We start from the raw sequence: 20952 nt of genomic DNA, 5'->3' as shown, positions 1-20952 counted from the left end.
CTTGTTCAAAAAGCGGAAGTAGATTGGTCTTTCCACGTTGGCTACGCATGCGTCTTAAGTCAAGATGGCGAACCAAGACGTAGACGAACTGTTTGATATTCGCACAGCTTTGCTGACAGGAAACTATCAGCACTGCATCAATGAATCACAAAAGCTTCACGTAAGTCCTTACTTTATGGCAGTTTTAAAATGTACCGTTGATTGGTAGATGTTTTAGTTTCTCGCGGCACGGCAGCGAAATTCGCAAAGCTGTAGTGTAACGTGTCGTCTGCATTACTTGTTGAAACCCTCCACTGGAGGCTCCAGTTCATTTGTATGGCTGATACGCAAAACTCAAGCACATTTAATGAGAAGGATTGCAAGCAATGGAAGAAGTATTGATTACCAAAGTAATGTTTCTAGATTTTCTCATGAAAGTAACATTTGTTGAAGATCGAGTATTGAGAGTGAGAGGAGCAACTTAGTGTCAGATATGATGATTTTCCACTTTCACTGTTTCAGTTTCTCGAGCTTTTTACTGTGTGCGTGTGTTTTTGTGTGTGTGTGTGTTTGTTGTGTTGGTTTTTTTTTTTGCAGAGTAGGTGTGGGTAAACCATGCAATTCAAAATAGGTTGAGACATTTGGGTGGTTGTACACATGATCTGCTTTCATTTCATTCAACTGAATTCCCTCCTTTTCAGGTCAGCAACCCAGAAATAAAGGTCCAGCGTGATGTAATCATGTATCGTGCCTACATTGCTCAACGCAAATTTGGAGTTGTGCTGGATGAAATTCGCTCCTCTCATTCTGATGAACTTCAAGCAGTTCGCATGTTTGCTGACTATCTGGCCAATGATAGCAAAAGGTATTTCATAGTTCAGGACTGTTACTGTTAGATATGAGGTTATGTGTTATTCTATTCAAAGTAAAATGAAAATTATGTTTTTGTAGACCTAGCCCGCTTGTTGAATGTGGTAGGTGTTTTTTTTTTAACTGATGCTAAGTCTTGTCATTTTTTTTTTTATATCTAATCAGGGGTTTAGGTGGTGTGTTTCTGCCCCCCATCCCATCCTATTTCATCAAGCATGTGTGTGAAAGTGTATAACTTTGTGACACCTGTAGTATTTAAAATTCAGTTTCAGCGACTTTGAAGTAATGATCATGTCACAGTTTAGGAGAACTAGTGCTGGTGTATCGGTAATCCTTGAGCACATGGTTTAACAAAAATAGTTACAAATTTGGGTTGATTTTTTATCAATATCTTGTTGGTTGCAGAGATGCTGTTGTTCGGGATCTTGACGCCAAGATGGCTGGGAGTTTTGATGTGAACAATAGCACTTTTGTTTTGATGGCAGCCTCCGTTTACTATCATGAACAGGTTTGTCACTTTCATGATATTGAACAGCATGTATTCATGTTTTATTTATGAGGGTTTTTCTCCATGCAACCGTTTTGTTGTAAATGTACTTTAACCTTTTCACTACCGGAGCCTGATGATACTCAGTCTAGTTCACGTGATAATGATGACTTAGAACCAGTAGCAAGTACTTCCACTTTCACAAGACATGCTAGGGGAAGGGGGAGAGGAGTAAGTAGGAGGAGAGATGTTAACCGAGGTGGAAGATTGGGGTGTGGCACAGGGCGTTCTGGCACAGCTGCACCCAATTTTTTAAATTTTTTAATCAGTGGCAGTAGATTTAAGGTAAACCCTTTCCCTTTTATTAGCATGAAGTTTACCCATTTATTTTAAACAATAACTTTTGTGTTTGAGTTGTTAAAACAAAATATTTAAAGCAAGTCTGTGACTCTACCGCTAATGCATTTTTAAATGTTTTTAAACAGAATATTTTTGTAGCTTTGAAAAGGGAGAGATGTCTATCACCCAGAGACAGGGAGTTATTACCTGTATACCAAAGGATGGAAAGGATAAAAGTTTTTTGAAAAATTGGCGACCCATTACACTGTTGAATGTAGTTTATAAGATTGCTTCATCCTGTATTGCTGAACGGTTAAAGTCTGTGTTACCAAACTTGATCCATGAAGATCAGACAGGCTTTATTAAAGGAAGGTACATTGGCCAAAACATAAGGTTATTATATGATACTCTATTTTATGTGAATAAGCATAACATACGTGGCCTCTTGATGTGCATTGACTTTGAAAAAGCTTTCGACAGCGTTTCTTGGTCCTTCATTGATAAATGTTTGTGCAAATTCAACTTCGGTGATGACATTAAAAGATGGATTTTCACTTTTTATAATAATATTAGATCATGTGTTTCTGTGAATGGTAAATATTCCAGTTGGTTTGATGTACAAAGAGGTACCAGACAAGGAGATCCATTGTCACCTTATTTATATCTAATATGTGCCGAATTTCTGTCCATTATGATCCGCCAGAGTACAGAGATAAAAGGTATAAAGGTGGCAGATGATGAAATATTAATATCCCAGTTTGCAGATGACACCGCCCTGTTTCTGGATGGTTCAAAACAATCATTTTGTGCATGTATGAACGTTTTGAAGCAATTTGCCTCTATATCCGGTCTGAAAATGAACTATGAGAAAACTACGGCAGTCTGGATAGGCTCACATACAAATTGTAATATTAAATTTATGCCGGAACTTATGCTCAGTTGGAACCCTGTAACATTTAAAGTTCTTGGCATTGTTTTTTCAGTCAACTTAGATGACATTATACCCCTTAATTATGAACATAAATTGGTAGAAATTGAGAATTTGTTCAGGTCCTGGTCCAGAAGAAATTTAACACCCTTTGGAAAAATAACAGTTATTAAGAGTTTGGCGCTGTCTAAGTTAACTCATCTGTTTATGAGTTTACCTGACCCTGATGATAAGTTTTTGTTTGATTTGAATAGGTTATTTTTTTCATTTCTATGGAATGGTAAGAAAGATAGAATAAAGAGAACAACAGCATATCAGTCGTTTGAAGAGGGGGGGCTTAAAATGGTGGATTTGAAATGCTTTTTGTCAGCTCTGAAGATATCATGGTTACAGCGAGTCCTTTGTAGTGAAGGAAAAGTAACTAAACTTCTGAAAGCTCTGTGTCCACTTGTACATAACATTCACAAAAGAGGAGGTGAGTTTGGAAACATATTGATGCAAAGAGTTCAGAATCCTTTCTGGAGAGATGTTTTCAAACATTATAAACATTTTGCATGCAAATGTGTCCCCATCTCCTTGAGTGATTTTGCTTCAGAGCGTCTGTATTATAATGTACATATTTGCATAGATAAAAAGGTTATTTTTAACAGGAATTGGATGGAAAACGGCATTATTACAGTCGGTCACTTGATGAGAGCCGATGGGTTTTTGTCATATAACGATTTTAAATTGAAACATCCAAATTTACAACTGAATTTTGTCTTTTTCGAGGGCGTTATGCGCTCAGTTAAGAATTTTCATAAAAGACTAAAGTTAGATGCAGTTTTAAACAATGTTTTTCATATTGGTGATGATGTTGTATGGAAACAAATAGCTAAAGGTGGAGCAAAACATATATATACCCATCTTGTGAAAAATGATGGCAATCTACAGTGCATGGAAAAATGGGCTAATTTATTGAATTTTGATGTAAATGTTGGAAAGGTATTTCTGACAATAAGGCGAACTACACAAGACACATACCTAAGGTGGTTCCAATATAGAATACTGCATAGAATTTTTCCCACTCAACGCCTGTTATTTTTGATGAAAATTTCTGACACATCACTATGTAGCTTTTGTACACAGGAAGAGGAAACCTTAGAACATTTGTTTTGGGAGTGCACAAGAGTTAAGCTTTTCTGGTCTGATTTCACAGAATGGTTATGTCAAAATTTCACACATTGCAGTAATTTGAATTTGTCAAAAGAGCTAGTCATTTTAGGGTATTTAGACAACTTTCATACGGATGCTGTTTTTGATCTGTTTATTCTCCTTGCCAAACAAAGTATATTTGGAGCCAAATTAAATAAGACAGTCCCAACACTAAATGTTTTTGTGAAAATTGCTAAACAAAGGTTTTTGATCGAAAAGTATAATGCTAGTGTAAATAATTATTATGGTAAATTTGAAAAAGAGTGGTGTTTATATAGACACTTTTTTCATTGATGCTATAGGATAATTGTATTGATTGATTTCGTATGAACATTTTTGAATGTGATACCCCCTGACCCATTTACTCATAACAGGTTATACAATACTTTTATGCCGATAATTAAACCCCATGTATACTTGGAGGCTAAATTGTGACCACCGCCCCCACCTACCCCCCTCCCCTCCCCCAACCTCAGTTACAACCCCCCCCTCCCCCCCCCACAACCTCAGTTCTCCCCCCCCCTTCCATATCCCCTGTCTTTTCAACATCCCACCCTACTGTCTATGTCTGCGTCTTGTCTAGGTATGTACGTGTGTATGCGCTTTGTGTATGATGTATGCTATGCTGTGTTTATGTGTACATAAAGGAAATAAACGACTAACATTTTAGGATTCATATTTAACCAAGGAATATTTTTTAAATCAAAAGTAATGCCTGCCAAACATTTCCGTGAAGTTGGTAGCAATCCTTCATCAAACTAGGGAGGAAGAAAAAATAAAAGGTTAAACTACAGTGGTACCTGTGATGAAAGGACACCCTAGAGACCAGCCAAAAGTGTCCCTACATTGCAGGTGGCCTTTAATGACAGGTATACTTTGGTAGAGATAATATAAAAAGGGACAAGAGAAGGTGTCCTTTTAAGGGAGGTGTCCTCATGGGAGGGTCCACACATAGGAACAGGTACTGCTGTATTAATTTATTTCTCAGCACCTAGTATCAAATGCCTTGGCTGTGATAAAAGGCATCATAAATTTGTGTTGGAACTTGGAATTGTTGTTGTGGGTGATTTTTCTTTTTTATTGTTGAATAATTTGTCTAAAGTTATATTTGGCTTAAAATTCAACACAGATGGCAGGTTGTCCTTACATCTTCATTTTATTATCAGCACACCATGTAATATGGCACTTAGCAGAGCATGTCCCCTGGGATCACATTGCTGTCAGAAAACTGAGTACCGTATTTGACGGACTACAAGCCGCGACTTTTTTTCAAAAAAAAATAGCATTGCAGCTTATAAAAAGATGCGGCTAAAACGTTACCTAAACTTGAATAGCATTCACCTAATGGAAGTCGCCGCGGATTTTCATTTCGCTCGATTAGCGATTACCGGTACTTTATTAGCTCTCTAGCTCTCAATATGAATGTAGATGTAAATGCTTGTATAACTGTGTTTTAATTTTAAATGTGTCAAGCGCAAAGAGCATAATTGTAAAGTTATGATGTTGCGCTATATAAATGCTCATTTATTATTATTATTATTATTACTCTAGACTCGGCGCTTTTCTCTTTCTTTCGCGAATCTTCGTTTGTCAACAAGTCGTCGTGACAAGATAGCGTACAGAGAAACACCGGATGTATCAGGATCTTGCGCGCGCGAGATTTCATTTTTTTGTGTCTCGCGATAGTTGGAGGAGCGAGAGCCGCCATGTTGTGTTTTCGTCTGCTCGAAATGTGCGCAAAAGTCGTAAATCATCCCAAAAAAGCTTATTCCGGGCGGGACTACATGTGTTGGTTACAAATTGTGTGTGTGTGATATTTTTCTTCAAACTTTTTCACTTTTCTTCTTTGTTTTACTTGTTTATTCTCGGAGCCGATTTCGCCAAATATCGTACTTTCGTTTGCCTGGTTGTTTTGATTGATTGACACGATCTGATTATACTTTTTTCGACGGCGGCTAATATAGTGACACTGCCTATACGTGGCTTGTCCCAATTTTTTTGTTAAAAGTCAGGGGTGCGGCTTATAAAACCGTGCGTCTTGTAATCCGTCAAATACGGTAGATGAATTTAGAACCTTTCTGTGTAGCGAAGGAACACACCAAGTATCTAGAAGACGCAAATGATTGTACATGTGTGACAGGGGAGGCTACCGCTCCTTTCACAGCAGACTCTGCACCCGAGTTGTTGGCCTTTAAGTCAACACTGGTGGATTGTGGAATTCTGTTTGTGATGGGGTCTGGTGGTTTCCGATTGTCTGTTTGTTCATGGAAACCTTCGGGTTTGCATAACAGTTTTTATAGGGCTAAGAAATTAGCCCTAACATTTTCAATCCTGTTTGATTGCACTTCGCCTCCCGAGGTGATCGTAGTGTTACGGCACTCGGTTACATCTGGCGCTTGCGAGCAGGGATGGGACTCGGCATGATATGTTCAGGTAATGGCATAATATGACCACTGAACATTTTCGTGCTGTTCCCATGCTGCGAACTTGGGATGGACAGTGGTCCCCCGGTTCGGAACTTCGGGACGAAGTTCATTCAAACGGGGGCGATTGTGACAGGGGAGGCTACCGCTCCTTTCACAGCAGACTCTGCACCCGAGTTGTTGGCCTTTAAGTCAACACCGGTGGATTGTGGAGTTCTGTTTATGATGGGGTCTGGTGGTTTCCGATTGTCTGTATGTTCATGGAAACCTTCGGGTTTGCATAACAGTTTTTATAGGGCTAAGAAATTAGCCCTAACATTTTTAATCCTGTTTGATTGCACTTCGCCTCCCGAGGTGATCGTAGTGTTACGGCACTCGGTTACACATGTAAATCATGTTGTTCAGATTAACACTTTGAGCCCTTTCAGTTCTTGTTTTCCCTAGCCTCAAAGTTAGATTATTAGCATGCATGCTTTTTCTCTTTGCAGAACCACGATGCTGCCCTGAGGGTGCTTCACCAGTCTGACAATTTGGAATGGTGAGTTTATGTTTTGTTGTGTTTGTGTGTTTGTATGCGTGTGTGTATGTTTGAAAGGGTTTGGGGGATAGGCAGTTTTGTTTAACAATCTTTAAATGTGGTCATTTCTGTGAAAACAGTCTCTGTGGTCAAGATTGTTGTTATGTGCATCCAGAGACTGTTTTACAATATGCTTCCCTTGATACTTCCTTGAATGTTTAGAAATGCAGCTTGAATTGGAAGTCATTGAGCTCAGTAAAGTTTGTTTTCATTTTAATTCAACTTTGACCCCGCGTTTCTCCAATCAGAGGCTTCTGTCAACAGTGTCCAAAGTCGCAGAAATGGCCACAAATAATGGCTTATAAAGGACGGCTGTATATCTTTTGTTGCAGTATGTCACTGATGGTGGAGATCCTCCTGAAGATGGACAGAGTGGACCTTGCCAAGTAAGTATAGACATTTACTTGACTGGGGTATATATATATGCAATACTCTCCTGTTCTTTCAAATAGGTTTCGGATCATTTGGGATTAAACAATGTTATTCAAGTTTTGGAGTTAAAAGCTGAGAGTTCTGCTTACTGAATAGAGCATCACGAAATTATGTGGGAAAGGTTGAATGATATACATCTGAAACTGTGAGGTGCAGCTGCTCTGAATTTAGCTGAATTCAAGGGCTATACATTTTTAGCATCTTGCTTGAATGATTGAATCAGAACCGTTATACCTGTTCGAAAAAAAAAATCACTATTGTTGTTTTTTTCATTCAAAGTTGTATTGCTTTCAAAGTAATGTGCCTTGAGTAACTTTTCTTTGTGTGTTCGTTGAATTAAATGTTTGTATATTTTCTTTTTTCAGAAAAGAGTTGAAACGGATGCAAGACACAGATGAGGACAGCATCCTCTTCCAGCTGGCTCAGGCCTGGTTCTTCCTCACTGTGGTGAGTGAACTGTCTGTTTTTGGCTCAAAATTGGTTTCAGTTACAGATAATGGCATAACCGGCTGAGTTTTTATTTGAATTTCATGCTAAAAGGTGAATTTCTCATTGTTTGAATTGTGGACTGTCCAAACATTTTTGAATATTTTCAACTTTTCAATGAGTCTAATGTTATAATGCAAGTGTCTCTATATATTTGACAAATACTGGAACTGGCTGTCAGGTCTTTCGAAAGGTGGTGGTTGTTAGGGTTAGTTTTGTGTCATCATATGGGATTTAACCTGATTTCTTTTTGTATCCTGATTTGTCCCAATATTCATATGAATATAGCAGGTACCCTGAAGCGTAAAGAGCTTGATGGTTTAGAATAAGGGTCTGTGTTTCAAGCTGTCAGGCTTTTTGTCATTCAGCACAAGTGTGTCGACATCAAATGTTATTTTGCCTTGTTTTGTGTGTGTGTGTGTGTGTAAAGGGTGGAGACAAATACCAAGACGCATATTACATTTTCCAAGAGATGGCAGATAAGCATGCCAGTACTCCCCTGTTGCTGAACGGCCAGGCAGCCTGCTACATGGCTCAGGGCCGCTTTGATGACGCAGAGTCTGTGTTGCAGGAGGCTTTGGACAAGGTCAGTGTCGTGCGTGCGTGAATGTGTATGTGTGTTTTAGTTGTTTGCAGTATGTAGTACAGTAATACCTGCGTTGGGAGGACACCCTTGTAACCAGTCAAACATGTCCCCACATTGCAGGTGACCTGTCATGACAGGTATGCCTTGATCAAAATAATTGACAACATTTACTGCAATTTCCTTGGGAGGTGACCTCTCATCGTAGTAGGGGCTTCACATAGCAAGTACATGTACAGGCGTTGGGAAATTTAAGGGCCTTTACTCTTCAACTAAGTTTACCACAACTCTCAGATGAATCTGTTGTTTAGATTTTGTGGTTGTCTAGAATTATTTTAACTTTCACGGAGTATTGCAGATTTTTTAAAAATTTTTAGTTTGAAGGGCAATCGGGTCATTTTCCCATATTTTTTGGGGAAAAGTATGCACTTTCCATAGTCTGACTCTAATTTTCAATAGTTGAGGTTGAACATCGTTTCAAGTTAGAACCATATTGAAAATATGACTTGTTATATCCTTTTACAGGACAGCAACAACCCAGAGACCTTGGTCAATATGGTGGTCCTTACACAGCATCTTGGCAAGTCAACCGAGGTGAGTCCAAAGAAAATTGTTGATGTATTTTTCTGTTATTTTTTGTTTTTGCTGTTGTTATTTTGTTTTCAGTCTTAGTGAAGAAGAAATCTTTAGTATGCATTATTAACTTACAATGGGTGATTTGTTTCAATGGTGAGTCCATACTATAGAGACGAAGTACAGCTGCCAGTTAGGCAGGATGATTGAAAATGGTTATAGACATAAAGACATAATTTTATCATTTGGATGACAGTCACATGCTCTGTACCGAGTAGCCCTGTAAGTGTTAAAAGAAGGAATGCTGAACAACATCAACAAGAACTAGTGAGTCCTTTTGAAATACCTATTCATTTCAGATCTTTATTGTCTATTTTTTTTCTGAATGATCACATGTCATATGCCAGTGTTCAGATTTGAATTTGTGTATCCCATTTTAGGTGAGCAACAGATACATCTCGCAGCTCAAGGATTCTCACAGGAGCCATCCCTTTGTCAAAGATTACCTGCAGAAGGTTAGTGTCTTGGAGTATCCATAGATTGTATTCATAGGTGGGGAGATAGCTCAGTCGGTAGTGGCGCTGGCTCTGAAAACAGTTTGTCGCTGTTGGTGTACGTTTGAATCCCGGGTTAGGCAAGGGGTTGTTCCCAGAGTCAACTATTTGCAGACTCTCCTTGGTCTCCAAACACCCACATGTGCATGCATGTGCACGATAAAGATCCCAAGTTCACAGTGAAAATCCTAGGCTTGGAAAACATGATATGCATTCCAAAAAAATAAATTGGGTAGTGCCGTACTGTATGGCAGCTTGCTTTCCCCAGGGAGAAAGCCACCCATTTTTATGAGGGCAACCTCACTGGATGTGGATTATTACCTTACCTGACTTAACACTAAGTCCATATTTTTTGTTGTATATTTTCACTGAAGGTTTGTACACATTTATGTCATGCCTTTCATTCAGACCTTTATCCTTTTAGTTACAAAAGTCTGGCTTGAAGCATGATTCAAAGAATATATGTATATCAGTCTTCCCAAATACTTTTCTGCACTGCTTTATCATCTATTTATTTACTTGGTGTGGGTTTTGGGGCGGGGATGTAGCTCAGTCGGTAGCGCGCTGGATTTGTATCCAGTTGGCCGCTGTCAGCGTGAGTTCGTCCCCACGTTCGGCGAGAGATTTATTTCTCAGAGTCAACTTTGTGTGCAGACTCTCCTCGGTGTCCGAACACCCCCGTGTGTACACGCAAGCACAAGACCAAGTGCGCACGCAAAAGATCCTGTAATCCATGTCAGAGTTCGGTGGGTTATAGAAACAAGAAAATACCCAGCATGCTTCCCTTGAAAACGGCGTATGGCTGCCTAAATGGCGGGGTAAAAAAACCGGTCATACACGTAAAATTCCACTCGTGCAAAAAACACGAGTGTACGTGGGAGTTTCAGCCCACAAACGCAGAAGAAGAAGAAGAAGGTGTGGGGTTTTTTTTTAAGCCAAGGAACATTTAGACTTTCTTGTATTTTTGGTTGAATGACAAACTTTTTCTTCCAAGCAGATCAATGGATTGCTTATTGAGACTTGAAATTAGTATGTGGAATTAAGGATGCTGCTCTACTTTGATTTCCGCATTCTTTTTCTCCAGGAAAGTGAATTTGAGAGGATATCAAAGAACTACGCTCCATCAGTAACAGCATGAACACCTTTATTTTTCATCAGGTGAGTCTTCCTATATGTCCCTTTAGAAGCATATACCATACTTTTGGAACTAGCACAACTTTTTTCCTCAACTTTGACTCCTGCGTCCTATTGGCTGATAGCGCACTTGTACCCACATCGCTATTCAAAGAAAAACAACACCACCTCTTTAGAGATAGGCACCACCACTCTCAGACATCAAAGGCCTCGGTCTCAGTTGAAAACTCGGTCATGGGGTTAGAAGGTCAGTGTCTATAATCAAGGGCTGAAAATATCGGTCATTGACCTGTGTTCACAAGGCCATTATCTTTTTAATTGAAAGGGCACACAGATGTTAGAGTGCAGTGGCTTTGATCTCCATGCACATCCAGGAACAAACATATCTCCCCTTTGTACTTTCTTTGGCTTGCGCCAAATACACCAAAAGCTACTATTATGCATTCCTGCAGACAGGAAGTGGCTCCGTTTCTGGAGAGCTATTCGTCTCTGGACTGGTTGATCTTTTATCAGAGTCAATCAGCTTGCCAGCTGCACTTTCAGATGGTGTTGAACCAGGCTTTTTGCCTGGCGTTCTTAGTAAACCAGGCAAAATCTGAGCTGTCCCCATCCCAGGTTTTTTACCCGGGATTATAATTACATATTCTTACGCCGAATCACATGATTAGCATTGACCCACTTCGATGCATAGGTTATGATAAAAGCTACCCCGTCTAGGTATAAGGGGAGCAACCCCAACTAAAAAAGTGACTGCACCAGCATGACTGACACCCTGGGTTACGTCCCATGTAGCCTACTACGTCATCAATGGTGCTGGTCACGTGATACCCCTTCAATCGACTACTATCACTCAAGGGTGACGGTTGTGTTCGCTTTTGCTCTGGCTGGTTTTGTGTCTACGGCACCCACCGGCCTCGGCCCCCGTCTACTTCTTGCTGGCTTGCAGCTGGTGAGATCGTTCATATTTTCTTGTATGTTTTATTGTTTCTGCTGTGAATTTCGCATGTCCTTTGGACTCTGAAGTTTTCAGCGGTTGTTTGGCTTCCTCACGGTCGCCATTTGCATTAGCACGTTGGCTGGCTTCTGTTGTTTTAGCCGTGTTCGGGCTATTAACGCTGTCGTAGCTTGCTTTGTAGCTGCCGTCGGTAGCTTTTACGTACGTGCTTATCTTTTTTTTTTTGCTCGCTTGCTTCTGAAATGTTTGTGTCTGTACGGACTTTATTATTTTCAGACTTGTGGCTTCCTCCTTGGTCGCCATTTTTAGCTAGCATGTTGTTGTTTGTTATGTTGATTTTTCGTCCGTTCTCGGACGCTTAACTCTTCGTATAGCTAGTTGTTTAGCTGCCTTTGGTAGCTCCTAAACTGGTTTTAGCTGCCCTCTTTGCTGGCTTCTGCAAGGCTGGCGTCCTTTCGGACTTTGCTAGTTTCAGTTGTTTTATTATTTTTCTCTCGGTGCTTACTTGGCCGTTAATGAGAATTAGAGGGAGCTAAGGCTGAGGGTTAGGGCTTGGGCCCTGCTAAGCTCTATCCCTCAGCAGCCTCTTATTTTGAAGAACGCCTTTGTCGTTCATGTTGGCACAATTTTAGGCAAGTTTTTACGTTGTTCTGTGCCGTTTTTTATGTTACGGACGATTGGCCGTCTGGCTCTCTGCCGTCCGTTTTGGCCTCCAAGGCTGTCGTTTTACGTCTGTTTCGGCTCCAGAGTCTCGGGCTCTGGGGTCTGCACTTATCTTTTGCTTATTTCCAGAAATAGATTCCCTCGTTCGCGAGGTTTGCCTCGGCGGACTTCGTCGCCAGCTCTGCCCCCCGCCTGGGGGTTAGGCGACGTTCTCTCCTTCAGACGCTGGGTCTTCTCCGGACCAGGCTGCTGTCCACCGCGATGTTTCTGGACGGTCCCTTGGGGATCTTCTTCTCCTCTTCCTGGCCGGCATTGGTTGCCTTCCGCTTGCGGTAGCGCAACAGTGCATGTCCCTCCGGGGATCCGGCCACTTCAAGGTTGGTGTCTGCAGCAGCCGTTTACGGCAGCTGCACTTCCGGTTTCCGGAATCGGATGTTCTCCTGCTAGTGAGCGACTTGCGTTCACGTCGGGTCAGAACCTCTCCGTACTCCAGCAGTCGGTTCCGACAGCTGGGCTTCCTGCTCTGGCAGGAAGTAGGGGTTCACCGGCTAGTGAGCGACTTGCGTTCACGTCCGGACCGAACCCCGCCTTACACCAGCAGTTGTACGCGACAGCTGGGCTTCCGGCTCCGGCCGGAAGCAGTGGTTCTTCCGCTCGTGCGCAGCCTGCTGTCACGTCCGGTGCGTCCCACATCTTACGTCAGCAGTCGTCCGCGACAGCTGCTTCCGGCTCAGGCCGGAAGTAAAAGGCTCACTGGCTAGTGTTCGGACTGCGTTCACGTCCGGTTTGAGCCTTGCCTTACGTCAGCAGTCGTCCGCGGCAGCTGCGCTTCCGGTTCCGGCCGGGAGTGTAGGTTCACCGGCAGTGCACAGGCCGCTGTCACGTCCGGTTTGGGCCTTACCCTACGTCAGCAGTCGTCAACGTCAGCTGGGCTTCCGGTTCCGGCCGGAAGTGTAGGTTCACTGGTTAGTGCTCAGGTTGCTGTCACTTCTGGTTCGAGCCTTTACCTACTTCAGCAGTTGTCCGCGACAGCGCCGCTTCTGGTTACGGCCGGAAGCGTAGGTTCACTGGTTAGTGTACAGACTGCTGTCACGTCCGGTTTCGAGCCTTGCCCTACGCGACGGCTGTGCTTCCAGTTCCGGCTGGAGGTATCGGTTCACTGGTTAGTGCACAGGCTACTGGCACGTTCAGTTCGAACCTTGCCTTACGGCGGTGGTCGTACGCGACCTCTGCGCTTCTGGCTCCGGCCGGAAGTGGGGGCTCACTGGATAGTGGACCTGCTATGGTCCCATCTGGTTTGAGTCTGGTTTTTTCGTCAGCAGTGCCCTTTGGGCTTGCAGGCTCCCTGCCTCAGGCGGATTAGCAGCTACCACACACTTCGGTAGTGGGTTCTGCCGTTCTCCTCACTTCCTGTGCCTTTGGTCTTCGACGCCTCTCATCCTCCTCTTAGTCAGGGGTGAAGTTTGGCCGTTGACCTGCAGGAAAGGGGCTTCAGGCTCCGGCCTTCCCAGCTTCGGGACATTAGCGGCTCAGAGGAGGTTGCCTTTGCCCAAGATGTCCCGGAATTTGCTGTCGTCTTTTGCCCCTCTGCGTGCACCTTTGCCGGTCACGCCGGAACTTCTTCTTTGGGGAACGTTTCGAGTCCCCTGCTCTCTGAGCAGACTCTCTTCCCCTCTGAGGAAGTGGGCAGACAGCTTTTGGAACTTGCTTCCATCTCGGAGACACTCCTTTACGGAGTTCTTTGCGCCCTTTACTCTCAGTTTAGAGCAGGACGCAGGGGATGCTTTCTCCACTTTTGCTAGGGCGAATTTAGAACGGAGAAGTCCTTCCTCTCTGCACAATGCCCATACGGTCATGTACAGACGGGACTTGTTCCTCGCCCATTCCTAGTTTGTGAGGAATCAATGAGACACCCTTAGTTCTTCACCCTCGGTGGATGGGTCTCTCTTCGGCCTCCTGGCCTCTAAGGCCTCCTGGCCTTCAAGTCCTCCTGGTCTCTGAAGCCTCCTGGTCTCTTAGGCCTCCTGGCCCCCAAGGCCTCCTGGCCTCTAGGGCCTCCCGGCCTCCAAGGCCTCCAAGGCCTCCGAGGCCTCCAAGGCCTCCATGGCCTCCAAGGCCTCCTGGCCTCTTAGGCCTCCTGGCCTCTAAGGTCTCCTTGCTTCCAAGGCCTCCTGGTCTCCAAGGCCTCCTGGCCTCTGAGGCCTCTGAGGCCTCCTGGTCTCCAAGGCCTCCTGGCCTCTTAGGCCTCCTGGCCTCTAAGGTCTCCTGGCTTCCAAGGCCTCCTGGCCTCCTGGTCTCCAAGGCCTCCTGGCCTCCATGGCCTCCGGGCCTCCAAGGCCTCCTGGCCTCTTAAGTCTCCTGGCTTCCAAGGCCTCCCTGGCCTCCTGGCCTCCAAGGAGATATAGATGTGTAGGGACCTTCAGGTCTCTTCTTTTGCTCTCCAAGCTTTGAAGCAGCAAAACGGGCTCTACCTAAGCAGACTCAGCTTTTTCAGGCTAAGTCCTCAGCTCAGGTTTATCCGGAGAGGTTCTTCCTTGCACAGACGTCTTAGTCTGTATTTTTTGGGAACAACAGCCTGCATTAGGGCATCCGGGTTTTTCAGCCTCGGCTGGTGCAACAGCCATTTCATCCGTTGGTGGTGGTGGTTGTTGTCTACTCTTTTGGACTTGGTCCTAGTGGGCTTTTCGCCGATTTTGACTCTGTCTTTCTCTAGCGATCGGACTTGTTCTGGTGTTTCGTCCAAACTTAAGGTTTACTTGAGTTGGCCTCGGAGGTTACATTCAGATTTTACTGAGTTTGCATTGGTTTTAGCAATGCATGGTGAGGGGTCATTCTTGTGGCCTATCACTTTTCTCAGCTTTATTGGCTAAACCTCCCCTTTCGGTAGAGGTCTAGTTAATTTTCTGGTTTCTTGGTGCGGGCTTTCAGCCCAGCATCTTTGATGGCGGGTCTTCGGGCTTTACGGCTCTCAGCCTTAGCCCGTGTAATAGTCTCCTGCCTGGCATGGGCGACTACGGTCTCCGTGTCTCTAGATTTTGTGTCTTCCTCTTTTCCCTCATCCTGCCATGAGGCGGGTCGGGTCGACTTCCGGTGGGGTGGGTTGCCTGTTACGGTCACCCTTCTACCGCTGGCAACTATTACGGACTCTTGCCTGTTGTGTTCCGTGTCTGATTCTCGGTTCTGAGGTATCAGACATGTTTGGTTTTTCAGCCAGACTCAGGAATTTTCTGGGCTCGGTCGGTCGCGAAATTTCTTCGGGCCCTTCTTCTTGTGAACTCTCGTTCAGGGAGTCTTAAGGCTGGTTAGCTTCACAGTTTTCTGTTTTTCCTTTCCAGCCTCGTTTCTGTTTTGGGTTTTTGATTTTCTTTCGTTTACCTACAAGCAGACTGCTTTGTGATCACTCTGACTTTAGTCATTTTGGTTAGAGTCACCGGTCACATCAGGCTTTGGCCATCGCGTTCTCCGCTCTGCTGGCGGCTTACACTTTTCGTAGGCCGCTTCTTCCTCTGTTTACCTCCCTCTGTGCTTCTGCATGGTCTGGTAGTGGACTTCTGGTGACCGTCTCTTCTGAGTTTTTTCTTTGAGTTTGACTCTGGTTTTTTGTACTCAGACGTCTCTCTCTCTTTCTAGGAAACAGGTCACTCCTCTCTGGAGCTGACCGTTATCTCTCCGGCCTTTCGGGCCTCTCTCCATGCCAAGGCTTTTTCTTTGGCATGATTGTCTTATGGCCCTGGGGAAGGTTGGTGCTTTTCATTTATGATCGGTCAACCTTACGCTTGTCGTTTCCAGGGTTTTTGGCTTTTCCTTCCAATAGTAAGGGGGGGGGGGGGGGCAGCTTGTCTGCCCCTCTACTCGGCTCGGGTTATTCAAGACTTGAGCCCCTTTATGGTTCAGGAGATGGCAAGAAGTGCTGAGCACAGCTTACGGGCTCTCTGATGCTGTCTTTCGCTTTTTTGCCTGAGCGGCATTGCGACTGTCATTTAGGTTGGTTCTCGGTCCTCGTTCTGTCTTTTGGCAGTGGGCCAGTTCCTGGCAAGGGTTTTAGAGTGAGCTAGATGTTTTCTTTCTCACCGGCTCTTTCCCTGATGTTTGGCAGTGGGCCAGTTTTTTGGCGAGGGATTCTCTTCCCCTCCGCCTTGGCGTAGCTTTCGGCTATCTTTCCCCTAGGCTCAGCCCGAACTCTTTTTCCAGGGCCTGGGCCTCCTCCTCGGCCGTTTTACGGTCTGGGAGGTTGGATGATGTCCTGCACACAGCTTACTGGTGCTCGGCTTTTGTCTTTATCAGTTTAATAGGGAGACATTGCTGCCTTCTGGCAGTATGGATCTATCTGTAACGATGGATCTAGGTCCCTTCCTGCTTTGGTGGCAGCGGGACAATGCCTCTCCAGATTTTAAGAGTGGGTTTGAACTTCTTTGATCTTACCCACCGCCTGGTTGGAGTTATCTGCTAATCATGTGATTCGGCGTAAGAATATGTAATTATAATCGAAAATTTTTATCTAAATTTTGATTTGATTAATATACTTACCCGAATCACATGGGTAATTCCCTCCCTCCTGCCCCGCACGATTTTTGATGTTCAATTAGTCGATTGAAGGGGTATCACGTGACCAGCACCATTGATGACGTAGTAGGCTACATGGGACGTAACCCAGGGTGTCAGTCATGCTGGTGCAGTCACTTTTTTAGTTGGGGTTGCTCCCCTTATACCTAGACGGGGTAGCTTTTATCATAACCTATGCATCGAAGTGGGTCAATGCTAATCATGTGATTCGGGTAAGTATATTAATCAAATCAAAATTTAGATAAAAATTTTCGATTGCCGTTCGACACTGTCTCTTGGAAGGTTCGTCCTTCACAGGAGAGAATAGAGAGGCTTTAGGCTCTTATCACTGCCAGACTGGCACGAGAGCAGACCTCTGCGTGGTCCTTAGCCTTGATCCTCGGTCAGACGGAATCGATGGCTATGCTGGCCCTCTAGTCTTTCCTCAAGTCTCTTTGGGACTCAGCCTCACAGGTCTGGGACAAGAGGGTCCTCCTCCAGGGTGGGTTCCTCCACGCGAGTAGGTGGCTGGAATCCAATTGGATCGCTCAGGGCGTTTTCCCTAGCTTTGTTCCCCCCCGGACTTAGACCGCTTCATGGATGCGTCTCTGTCTGGATGGGAGCCTACTTTGGCAATTACAGTCTTGAGGCTGTGGATGTAGACTCAACTCCTTGGGCATCTCAATTGCCTGGAGTTAGGAGCAGTAGCTCTCAGTCTACTAGCCTTTCTTTTTGGCTATATACAGGCATGTCCGGTTGCATACGGACAATACTTCTGTTGCTTCCTATGTGAACTAGCAGGGAGGAGCAAATTCTCACTCCCTGTCAGACAGAGTTTACGGGATTCTGATTTGGTTTCTTTCACACTAAATCAATTTCTCTATAATCTGGCCGACTCGTTCAGCAGGATCTCTCAGGGCTTGCACATGGGTTGGGCCTTCTGCATACAGGGCTGGAGGTTGTGCTGTTTGTGTTACAGATCGGGGGTTTTGACTCGGGTCTTGGTGCATGAAGCACATAGGTCCACAACTTTTCTCAGTGTATGCCCCTCATTGGCCTCCTTGGCCAATTGGCGTATAGAGCGGGGGTGCAACTCCTTAGCGCCCCTCTCTCAATCCAGGTGGTTAATCACCTCTGTTTCTTTTTGGCTCTGGGCAGCTTGGCCTCTTCTTGGAGGTTCCGGCGTCTTGGCTATCTTTGGAACAAATAGGCCTCTCTTCTGATGTTCATGGCGCTTTTGCGGTGCGCGGTGGGTTATGGGTAACCAGGTGGGACAGGGCATAGCAACGGCTATGGCGTCTGTTTTTAGCTTGGTTACCACCCTTGCAAGGGCAGGTAATTTGAGTAGTTTTTCGACATCTAGCATGTGAGATTGAAGTCAATGCATTTATGAGAATTGGGTAAGTATATTAATCAAATGAAAATTTACTATTGAAATTTTCCAGTTAGCACGCCTCATGCTTAATTAAGCTCTTGTAGTGTCGGTGTCTAGTTGTACAGTTGGTCTGGTATATGATTTTATTATTAAATTGGAACATTTGTGTTTGTATTTGTGTATGTGAGGTATAGGAGCAGTGGTCTGTCAAGCACACAGGCACATGAGAGAGTGAGGGAGTCACTAGTTATCATGATGTCTTTTATTTACAGAGTCTGCAGAGGATGTTACCATTCACATCTCATGAGCAAGACCTGCAGTGTGCACTTCACACAGTTTGCATGTGCAGAAAATAGTGAATTGTGTGATTTCAATGTCCTCGTCATTTGAAACTTTTCTTTAAAACACAAGGAACAAACACCAACAACAATAACAAATTCAATGCTAATGAAGCATATCGACGTTGTCATGGAATTTTGGCGTAAATCGTTCTAGACAGCTTTTCAGGAGAAGGCCAAAACAGAATATTTGAGTGTTTATATTTGTACCTGGTATGGATAGAAAGATAAAAGAATGTTAAATCATGTATTGTCAATCGTATTTCAGATAATATTTCTCACGGAGAATGATTTCCTTAGTCTAAAGCACAAAAACATCAAAATCGCCAAGAATCAAGTTACACCAAAATTCCATGACGACGTTGATATGACGGAGCATTACTGTTGTGTAGGTGGGTTTTTTCTATCTTGTGCAGGCAGATCTGTTGTACAGTACAGAAAATCGTGATTTGTTTTTGAGTCACTTGAGAAAAAGTGACTATGTAATCGGTCAGTGTTAGTCTGTCCGGCCGGCCATCCGGCCGGCCGTCCGGCCGGCCGTCCGTAGACACCACCTTAACGTTGGACTTTTCTCGGAAACTATCAAAGCGATCCGGCTCATATTTTGTTTAGTCATGACCTCCAATGACCTCTACACTTTAACGATGGTTTCGTTGACCTTTGACCTTTTTCAAGGTCACAGGTCAGCGTCAAAGGAAAAATTAGACATTTTATATCTTTGACAAAGTTCATCGGATGTGATTGAAACTTTGTAGGATTATTCTTTACATCAAAGTATTTACATCTGTAGCCTTTTACGAACGTTATCAGAAAAACAAGGGAGATAACTAGCCTTTTCTGTTCGGCAACACACAACTTAACGTTGGGCTTTTCTCGGAAACTATAAAAGTGACCGGGCTCAAATTTTATGTGAACGTGACTCCCAGTGACCTCTACACTTTGACGTCTGCTTTGGTGACCTTTGACCTTTTTCAAGGTCACAGGTATGTCTTGAAGGAAAAAAATTGAAATATCATATCTCTGAAACTATTCATCGGATTTGATTCAAACTTTATAGGATTATTCTTTACATCAAATTATTTACATCTGTATTGTGTTGTGAATAGCAATTTCTTCCTGTCCATCTGATGCCTCATATAATATTCAGAACTGCGAAAGTGACTCGATCGAGCGTTTGCTCTTCTTGTTGGAACATTCATTTCACCTGCATCACATAACCATGTTTATGTAATCATGTTTCTCTTTTTGTGGTACTTGTTGGGCTGTTAAGTGGGAACAAAAAAGAAAAACAGAAGTGTAAATCATTTATGTAGATGGGTTAAAATTTCATACATGTACATGAATGTAGTTGTCAAAATCATGGATGAGTCTTCATGTTTTTTGTTCAAACTGTTATTTATATAATTAAAGATCATCACTGACAAGCCTTTCTCTGTCTTTATTTGTACAAGACTACACCTTTATGTTTTGTTTTTATATTTAGTCAAGTTTTGACTAAATATTTTAACATCGAGGGGGAATCGAAACGAGGGTCGTGGTGTATGTGCATGTGTGCGTGCGTGTGTGCGTGTGTGTGTGTGTGTGTGTGTGTAGAGCGATTCAGACTAAACTACTGGACCGATCTTTATGAAATTTGACATGAGAGTTCCTGAGTATGAAATCCCCGAACGTTTTTTTCATTTTTTTGATAAATGTCTTTGATGACGTCATATCCGGCTTTTCGTGAAAGTTGAGGCGGCACTGTCACGCCCTCATTTTTCAACCAAATTGGTTGAAATTTTGGTCAAGTAATCTTCGACGAAGCCCGGACTTCGGTATTGCATTTCAGCTTGGTGGCTTAAAAATTAATTAATGACTTTGGTCATTAAAAATCTGAAAATTGTAAAAAAAAATAAAAATTTATAAAACGATCCAAATTTACGTTTATCTTATTCTCCATCATTTGCTGATTCCAAAAACATATAAATATGTTATATTCGGATTAAAAACAAGCTCTGAAAATTAAATATATAAAAATTATTATCAAAATTAAATTGTCCAAATCAATTTAAAAACACTTTCATCTTATTCCTTGTTGGTTCCTGATTCCAAAAACATATAGATATGATATGTTTGGATTAAAAACACGCTCAGAAAGTTAAAACAAAGAGAGGTACAGAAAAGCGTGCTATCCTTCTTAGCGCAACTACTACCCCGCTCTTCTTGTCAATTTCACTGCCTTTGCCATGAGCGGTGGACTGACGATGCTACGAGTACGGTCTTGCTGAAAAATTGCATTGCGTTCAGTTTCATTCTGTGAGTTCGACAGCTACTTGACTAAATATTGTATTTTCGCCTTACGCGACTTGTTTCTATCCTTTGTGTGTGTGTGTGGTCAGCTGGCGCCATATGAGAGTTAATTATTCTCACCATGATCTCTGATTTAACCTGAACCATGCACAGCCTCCCTATCAGCCACCTTAGTTTGATGAAAAAGTTTGAAAATTTAGTCTCGCATTCACATGAACATTTAATGTATAG

The 20952-nt window shown here is 43.3% G+C and overlaps 1 protein-coding gene across 1 annotated transcript; it reads left to right on the top strand.

The window, feature by feature from the left end:
- The first annotated feature begins 3 nt into the window (after positions 1-3).
- On the top strand, positions 4-19856 carry LOC138973436 (coatomer subunit epsilon-like). The gene is made up of 11 exons (XM_070346158.1): positions 4-160; positions 681-844; positions 1255-1357; positions 6709-6758; positions 7130-7183; positions 7595-7676; positions 8146-8301; positions 8824-8892; positions 9312-9386; positions 10510-10583; positions 18367-19856. Exons 1-10 carry the CDS (start codon positions 65-67, stop codon positions 10561-10563), a joined length of 903 nt encoding a protein of 300 aa, XP_070202259.1. The 5' UTR covers positions 4-64; the 3' UTR covers positions 10564-10583; positions 18367-19856.
- Positions 19857-20952: the final 1096 nt, after the last annotated feature.

This window comes from Littorina saxatilis, linkage group LG1 (genome assembly GCF_037325665.1).
Source record: "Littorina saxatilis isolate snail1 linkage group LG1, US_GU_Lsax_2.0, whole genome shotgun sequence".
Lineage (NCBI taxonomy): Eukaryota > Metazoa > Mollusca > Gastropoda > Littorinimorpha > Littorinidae > Littorina > Littorina saxatilis.
This window is presented reverse-complemented; position numbering and strand designations above follow the sequence as displayed.